The sequence below is a fragment of the Cebidichthys violaceus genome, unplaced genomic scaffold, assembly GCF_023349555.1.
Source record: "Cebidichthys violaceus isolate CVI_PGR_0920_01 unplaced genomic scaffold, fCebVio1.0.p SCAF_19, whole genome shotgun sequence".
Lineage (NCBI taxonomy): Eukaryota > Metazoa > Chordata > Actinopteri > Perciformes > Stichaeidae > Cebidichthys > Cebidichthys violaceus.
Genome location: NW_027176361.1, coordinates 3337983 through 3346935, shown reverse-complemented (window position 1 = coordinate 3346935; position 8953 = coordinate 3337983). Strand labels below are relative to the sequence as shown.

At 39.2% G+C, this 8953-nt stretch overlaps 1 protein-coding gene across 1 annotated transcript in view; it reads right to left on the bottom strand.

Moving 5' to 3' along the window:
* Window positions 1-1586: 1586 nt before the first annotated feature.
* si:dkey-172j4.3 (diacylglycerol kinase delta) overlaps window positions 1587-8953 on the bottom strand; it is a 29181-nt gene continuing 21814 nt past the window's right edge. The window contains exons 25-29 of the mRNA XM_068713242.1: window positions 8107-8212; window positions 7186-7275; window positions 6068-6181; window positions 5814-5928; window positions 1587-5304 (exon numbers count right to left, since the gene is read on the bottom strand). Coding sequence (XP_068569343.1) covers window positions 5252-5304; window positions 5814-5928; window positions 6068-6181; window positions 7186-7275; window positions 8107-8212 — 478 coding nt within the window. The 3' untranslated portion in view covers window positions 1587-5251. The remainder of the gene's footprint in view (window positions 5305-5813; window positions 5929-6067; window positions 6182-7185; window positions 7276-8106; window positions 8213-8953) is intronic.

Genomic DNA, 8953 nt, shown 5'->3' with positions numbered 1-8953 from the left:
AAAAAAGTTATAGTATAGCATGTTGAAAAAAGTAAAAAAAAATTATAGTATAGCATGTTGAAAAAAGTAAAAAAGGCATAGTATAGCATGTTGAAAAAAGTCAAAAAAGTCATAGTATAGCATGTTGAAAAATTCAAAACAATCATAGCGTAACATGTTGAAAAAAGTCAAAAAAGTCACAGTATAGCATGATGAAAAAAATAAAGTCATAGTATAGCATTTTGAAAAAAGTCATAGTATAGCATTTTGAAAAAAGTACAAAAAGTCATAGTATAGCATGTCGAAAAAAGTCAACAATGTCATAGGTTTCATAGGTAATCAAATAATCCAAATCTAAATTTCTGTCTTTTCATGAGTCTTTCTAAAGTTAGGCAGAATCAACACAGATAAATCGTATAATAATATCTATTAAGTCCTCTGCCATTTAAGCAGAGAAATCTAAATGATTGTTTTATTTAAAAGTCTATTGAGTCACTTGAGTATCCGTTGGTGTTATCAGCTGCCTCTCTAAACAAAACAGTTGAATTTCAGCTTATGAGTCATGCTGAAATTGTATTTCCACTCATGTGTTTCATTAACATAAGCCTTTTTTTTATCAATCTTTCTCCGCCCGTAGTAAAGCTGGTCAGTGAGTAACACAGTGTAGGTTGGGTTTGCAGATGGAGGATACAGTAAGTGATGTAACTAAATATTGAGATCGTAGTCTTTACCACCTCAGTATGCTTCAAACGAATTATAGTGTAATTAAACTCTACTTGATGGGTTGACAGTTTTGGATTATAGTTATTTGACGCTTTGTACTTACACAACGTAGTTACATTCCACCACAAACAAAAAAAGTACATTCACTCAAGTACAATACTTAAGTTCAGTACTTCAACATTGTACTTGATTTAATATTTAATAAATTTTCTTTGTTATACCTCAGAAGCAATTATGTTTGTTACTCTTCTCCATTTGTCTGATAAATTAAGTAAATTACTTTTCAGATTACAATTGTTCATGTCTTTCCTGTACAGTGAAAACTATGTACCTCCAATTGTAGTGATTTTGTATGTGAATATATTTGATAAACTGAAGGATTGAAGTGTTGCCTACTTCTTAAACTAAAACCCTCGTGGAAAGATATGATTTCATAGATTATGAAGCATTGTTGTGAATTCCCCGACAGTATATAAAGGACATAACATTAGCAGACATTTAAGCATTATGCTTTTTTTAGCCATACCTTTACTCTCACTCTTAATTGCTATGCTTATACAGTCTGGACTGTTTATAGGTATTGTATACTAGATTATATATTTTACTTTGAGTACCTTCAGACATGGACGGATGACACGTTGTGTGTTTGAAGCATACTGAGGCCTTTTCTCTCCACCTGAAAGACAAACAAAAACTGAAGTGCAGGTAAATGTACAGATCAACAGTGACTTAGGAATTACTTTACTTACTTCAAATATTTGTTCCGTGTCCGGGTAAACTTGCCTTGAAGGTAATTCCGTTAAACTAAAGAACGTTGTGGCTATACCTTTTTTTTTTCTTTTAAAGTTAAATAATCCACACATTAACAACAAAGAACACTGCCGTCACACTTCAATAATTCATTTAATCTCCAAAGCGTTGCGCTGACTTTGTCTTTGTTACACACTGCACACGATAACACAATAAAACACCTCGCAACGTACATGGTCGTGCAACATCAAGTCTGGCTTCCAGCGTTGCGCACACAGTCTCAATAGATCAATATGTAGGCTGTTCAGATCAGCCGGGGGGTGCGTTCACAACTCTATGGAATACTGTTGCACAAACAAGGTGGGGGGTGTTTGCAATCTGTGGGTTCAGCTCCGTGTAACTCACTGGAAGAGTTTCAGTCAAAAATGTCTTTTTTTTGCTGCATGAAAAAAAAATTACACGTAAAAAAATTAACAAAAAAAACAAACAAACAATCCTTGGAACAGACAACTATGGCTTCCACAAATGTGTACTCCCCAAACTAAAACATTGTTTTCAGCACAACAGATGCTAATTAACGCATAAAAGTAGACTTCCTCAATAGATAATCTTAATAGAATTTATAAATTATTCACAAAAAGTTCACCCAAATGTTGGTTAAATATGACATCTCTTGTTTATGTAAACGATTCATTAGTAGTCTGTAACAACACTAGAGAACTAAAGTAAATTTGACTTAAAATAACCTTTTATATATATATATATATATATATATATATATATATATATATATATGTATATATAATACATATATATATGTATTATATACACGTATTTAAAATGTTTAGCGTACCATCTCTGTACCGATCGGTGCATTGTTAGAAAGACGTTGCTGTGGCAGTGGAATGACGTAATCACATGAAAGAACATCAAGATCTCAAGCTGCTGTGGGAGTAATTGTACAACCACCGATGTAATAAACAATTTTTGTATACATCTCTATATATATATATATTTATCATTCTTTTACATTTGGTTAGATATTACATTTTATCTACACACTTTTTGTCTGCATACATTTATCATAAATAAAAGATTTTTGTTATCAATAAAAAAAACACTTGTAAACACTCAAAAGTCTTAAACACACGTACGCACCCGTGCACACAAATGTCTCCCCCCCCCCCCCGTTAAGTTTGCTTCTTTGTAAAGTGCAAGGCAAGATACAGTAAACTTTGAAATGTATGACATACAACAACTTTCGCATCTGAAGCTCTCTCTCTCTCTCTCTCTCACACACACACACACACACACACACACACACACACACACACACACACACACACACACACACACTCCTTGTATGTCTCACTGAACTCAGTACAAACTTGGCACAACACTACTAAAGCCTCTAAGATGTAGAGCGTATAGCCGGCACACTATGGATACAGTAGCACACTCCTACCAGAGCTGAACATCTACGACGCCTCACAGTAACTCTGCCCTATCAATAGTTAGTTTGGGGTTAGTTCAATTAACGTGTTCACGACTGGGAAAATCAAGAACTAACCCGGGGGGGAAAGCACAGAATGTGTCCTTTAGCGGACTGCAGCCTCGTTTGTGGAAGTTAAAGCTTGAGAAACGGAACTTTGTCTCTGACGAGTTCAAGTGTCTTAATGTTTTGTCCCTTCTTTTTTTATTATAGTGGTGGAGTTGCATGAAAATACATACTTTGTTGTGGTGCATTTAACCCTGATCTATGGGACACCTTTGACTCGTGAACGGTTTGTCTTCACTACGTCCAGGAGTTAAAACCTCACTAGTAATACACTGACAATTTAAGGAATCTGCGTTGCGTTATAGAGCATGTTGCAGTAGAACTACGTGAAAACATTCATCTCTTTCCAATCAGTAGGGAGTTAGCTTCATGACATGTTTAGCCTACTAAATCTTCATAATGCATGTGCACATTTTAATAAAATATAGCCTAACTGTTGCTAATAGAGGATTTGCTGCAAGTCCAATTCTTGTTTTGTATTTTTTTTTAAGCTGGTCTAGGAGTCTCTTTACTGACTGCGCAGAGGTGAAAAAAGTAAGCAAATGTCTGACCATTCCTTTAAAGAACATTACTGTAAAACCTGAATAGTAAGTTGCCTCGTAAACGCCAATATTTTTTTTGCCATTTCCGAACAGCAGCAGATGAAGCCAACTTCACGCACTGGAGAAATATGAAATGTTAGTTTTTGTTATAACCTGTGGGTGTGAATCAAATCACTGTCTTGAAGTCTGGACAACACAGTGAAGTATTGGCAGACTTTTACCAGTTAAATAAGAAACCCACACCATCTGATGGGTCAAGCAGGTTAAAACCAAACAATAGCCACAAACGCTGCCGGTCGGCGCGGACGAGCTAAAGTCACTATTTTGAGGCGACGTCCGGCCGACGCTGCGAGGCCGAAAGAAGGCTGAGAACGCATGCAGGGACACGACGGACAGCGTCGGCTGGCTTCGACTGTACGTGCAGCGGCAAAGGAGTTCGTCAAAGGGGGAAGCAGCAAAGCCGGGACAGCTTCACACATTACTGTTGGGAAAATAAGATATACCAAAAAATATATAATATATTTGTAATAATAATAAAAGCTTTTAACCACAGACAAGGCAAAAATCAAATATCCACTGACTCGTACTCTTATATTACATATACAATCAGGAGTATGGCAAAGTAGGAGTAATATACTGAGTAGCTGCAATGTTGTGTTGATGTGCGTTTGATGCTTCCTCCTTCTGTAAAACATCTTCACAATACACTGGCAGAGTAAAACAAAAGTTGCCGAGTCATTTCATCTGGTGCCGGACCTCTAAAATGGTTCCTGAAACCTCGACTCACGAGTCACATTTTAGACCTTGAAAATAACCGAGCGGCGTACCGTACTTTAAAATCCCACAATCCTTTTTCGTCGGGCTGAATTCCAGATGAAGTGACTCGTCGTAAAAAGCCTCAGATCACACACGCCAATTAAGAACCACTTTAGAACCACAACAGCAGAACCTTTGTGAAACCTTATATGATTTAACATTATTCACAGGTTAATACAAGTCCACACGAGTACATTCTTCAGTACGATTTTTTTTTTTTTGCAACATTTAAGATATTCCTCAGGTCAGTAGAGGATAAGGTTGAGATGTTTCAGTTTGTTCATTTTGTTGCCGTTTCAGTTCTCATGGCAGTAGCAACAAGAAATAAATACTCTTTGAAAGTCTAAAGGCGTAAGTTCAGAAATAAAACGATTTAAGTTAGAGAGAAAAGAATTCAAACATCGTAACAACTTAAGATGGCTGCACTCGACATGCAAGGAGAGCACCACATAAACACATTTCTACGTCCAAAAAAACCCAAACAAAAACTGTCTGTGAGAACCCTTTTGTTCCACGCCTCCCTTTGTTTGACTCGCTGCCGGCCACGGCAGCTTCCGAACTCAAGCAGGTAAACGGAACCAAAAGCAGGACGCCAATGGTGAAGCGGCGCAAAGCCAGGTTCCTCCCTCCGAAAAACGCAAAAAAAGAAGATAATAGAAGAAACGAGAATCCTCCCTGCAAAACGGAGGGATAGAAGTAGCAGGGAGGAAGTAGCATAAACGTTGGGAAGATGGCTTTCCGTTTCTTCCTCACACCGCTGTCAGGCCACTAGGTATTGCGGTTAGAGGGGGAGGAGAACAGGAGGGGCGCTCCTCAGCCCTGGTTGTCTGGGGGAGGGGAGGGGAGGAGGGGGGGGGCAGTATTAAGCACCTCATGCAGGACTTCAATTGCCCGAGGAATCTGCCTCACCAGCCCCACCTTTGATTTCCCAATTTCCTGCGTGAGAGAGAGAGACAAACTAAATGAAAATGACAATTTCTGGACCTCTTGGTTTGTTTACAATAAATAAATAAATAAATAAATAAATATGAACCAATATGCCCCAAAAAAGACGATAGAGATGCTGCAAATGTATTCAAGTTGTTTAGTTTTAGATTATAGCGTTAAAAACAAGGATACATATGGTAGAGACCTGTCAATCACTGTGTAGCCCCGCCCCTAGATCATCCCCTGCTTTATGGTCTGTTTGACTCTAAATGGACCATAATGTACTAAATGAACATCATGCTGTATTGAAGAAGACTGTAAACTAGAGATTGAGACCATAAACTCATGTTTACAATGTTTACTGAGGGAATAAATCAAGAGAGAAGTAGAGTCATTTTAGACTAGACTTCTATACAACCAGAGGAGTCGCCCCCTGCTGGACACTAGAGAGAATGCAGCTTTAAGACGCTTCTCGTGAGGAATATCTGACGTCGTGGGACTCTGTCCGGATCTCTTACCTGAGAGAGAGCTGTTAGACTTCTGCTTGTGGAGCTTCTCTCTCTCCTTCTTCACCTTGGGGATGATCTTCAGCTTCATACTGCTGCAGCTCTTACTGTTGACCCTCACCGAGTCCTAAAAGAAAGAACAACGCACACAAAAGCAATAAAAGAGATATTCCACATGTTGAGACGGGCAGTGAGAAAAGACAGCTGGTTAGGAGCTGAGCGACAGCATGGCTGGTTGTTGGACACACTGTGGTCCCCCCCCTCACCTCCTCGGAGCACTGCATGAGCGGACAGATCCAGTGGATGTCGTCCAGCTTGTGGAGCTCGGCGCTGAGGCTGTTCAGGGTCGTCCGAAGTTCCTCCTCCTCCGGAGAGTCCGACTGTGGAGGACGAGGAGAAAGTGAAATGAATCCATTCCTGGTCATATATATACGTGGTATAAATGGATGGATGCAAACGTACAATAGCAACACCTTCCATCTGTGAATGTGAAAATGCTAAATGCTAACATCTGCTCTGTTCTGCTACCATCTGAAGACGATGTACATTTTGACAACCTGCGAATATTATGCTAATTCACAGATTTGCAAACATCTGTCAACCTATAATTCTGTCAACAGTGAGAGCACGTCGCAGATTCTTTTTAACTAATTTGCATATTATGCAAATAAGTCTATTGGGGCTTTATTTATGCGTGTCTAACCGTCAGTTTAATTTAATCGTATCTCTCATCGCAAGAAAGTTTAGGAAAACAAACAAATCAGTGGAGCGTTGTAAACGTTTCAAAAGTGAGGAATACGGTTTCTATCGCTCCGTCTCAAGAGCTTGTTTTTCAAAATAAAAGCCCCTTACAATCATAGTTTCTTAACAAGAAACTAGGGATGGACCTTGAAGGGAACCTCAACTCCCTCTCAATACACTTAAGCTCACTTTTAAATCCTTACTTTATGAAAGATATGGAACATTTTAAGGTTTGAATGGATTGGTAGGTAAGAGTAAAATGCGTGAAAAAGCAACTTCGGCTGCTTTTTCACGCATTTTCAACTCTTACCTACCAATCCATTCAAACCTTCATGTTCCATATCTTTCATACATTATTAGGTATTATTCAGCTTTTCAACATGCAGCATTTGCTCTTCAGAAATGACCTTCTCTAGTTATGTTTGCTCTTCTGCACAAACGGGTTATTGTGAGCGGTGATAAGTCTCCTTAACAAGGTAAATAAAGCTATAGCAAACACAAAGCGAGCAAAGACAATAGACGGACGATGTAAACTGAAATGTGAGCCTGACTGGCTTTCAGGCAGAGAGACAGTGGAGAGGAAGACAATAGGCGAGTGGAACAAAGAACAACAACAGGCGTGGATGAAACTGAAGAACTGTACCAGTAGTTTTCCATCAAGCAGCATCCTGGTCTCGGCCTGGAGGACTTTACTGCTGTTGACGATTTCCACGGCCGTGCTGCGACTCAGACACTGAACATAAAAATGAATCACTTCATCGTCAAAAGATGTCCGACAATAAAATGTGCAAAATACAGCCTGAAGCTAAGGATACAGATTATACACACACACACACACACATGTCGATTTAAACAAGTAGCTTATTGTGCTTCTCTTTCTACGGCTGTATTTATTGTAGTAGTGTGCAACAGAACTGGTATGTTTTAGTGTTCCATCTTTGCTTTTTGACATTCGTCGCAGGTGTACGTCTCCGCCAACTCCTCAGGATGTTTACATCATCATTTTATCCTTTCAGACATTTGTGTAAAATTGTCATTTTCAGAGTTATGTTAAAAAAAATTAAAAAAATATAAATCAGTTCATCGTTGAGTCCAGGTTGGACGTTTGTGACAAATTCGAAAATAAATATTCTTCCAGGCCTTCCTGGAGGCATAAAAAAAGATGTTTGATTGAACATTACAGTGTTCAAAGTATACGAGTATCAGACATTTTTATGAATTAATAAAAACAGGGAACATATACAACAATAAAACTGTGAAAAGATCCAATAAATGTTTCAGATTGAGCTCATTCTTCTTTTTTTATCTGCTGTTTTATGATGTCACCTCTCACCTCTCAATATTTGTCTTTCAAAGCTGCAGAACCAGTCCCGTGACGCGTGACTCTGCCCCGTTTGGTCTCTCATAATTATCGTATTACATCTGACGTCTCGTTAATTTAATGTTGAACAATGTGGGCCTCTCGTAACATGGAAGGGAAAAGTCCCTGAAGTGATGTCACTTGCCCGCGAACTGACACGAGAACCCCGAGCGTATAGCCGAAGATGTGAACGCGTCTTCTTACCTCCGGGGTGGACAGTTTGGCCTCCGTGAGCACCAGGGCGGTGGCGTTGACGGCGTGGGCCAGTTCTTGCTCTACCAGCTTGTGGGTCTTGGCCGCCTCGCGGATCCTGCGGGAAGTGATGAGACAGGTGTGGGAAGCACAGACTTGAAAGAGCTGCAATTATTATTCTAACAAGCTGAGGAGGCTCAATGATTATTCCAACACGTTGTCTCAGCAAAAGCTTGGTTTCTTTCTTTGTTTAACATATCTTTGGGGGTATATTTGTGATACTTCACTCTCTCCCCATTTCAGTTCAATTTGTAGATGTTTGGATTCAAGATTTGTTTCAGTTAATCACATCTCTGTTTGATGAACGTCAGAATTACCGAGCACATCTCCACTTGGACTCCTCAAACACTCCTCACATTTTCCGTTTCAAATTATGACTGTATCTCAGCTTCGGAGATATGTAATTAACATATTAATCATCTTGAAAGGGGGAATTTAGTTTGAGCGAAAGACGACAGAGAAGATGATAATAAATCGGACAAACTGAGACGCGCAGAGGAGACCTCAGAGGTAACCGAACGCTTCAGAAGTGTGAAAAAGAGAGATGAAATGGCTCATCGGTGCAACGGAGAGAAACGCAGCAAATAAAGTCAGCTGATTGCAGTGGGATAAACAAATCCCAAATGTAGAGCACAATCCCCCCCCGACCCTTTTTATCTTCATAACACAGAAACACAGAAGCAGATCATCAGACAGAAAGGTTTGCTGAGAAGCTTGCTTTGATGTGTGTGTACCGTAAAATATTGTCATTACGTTTGTTTATTTGCAATTTGCACAAACTGATTAACTTATGGGAACC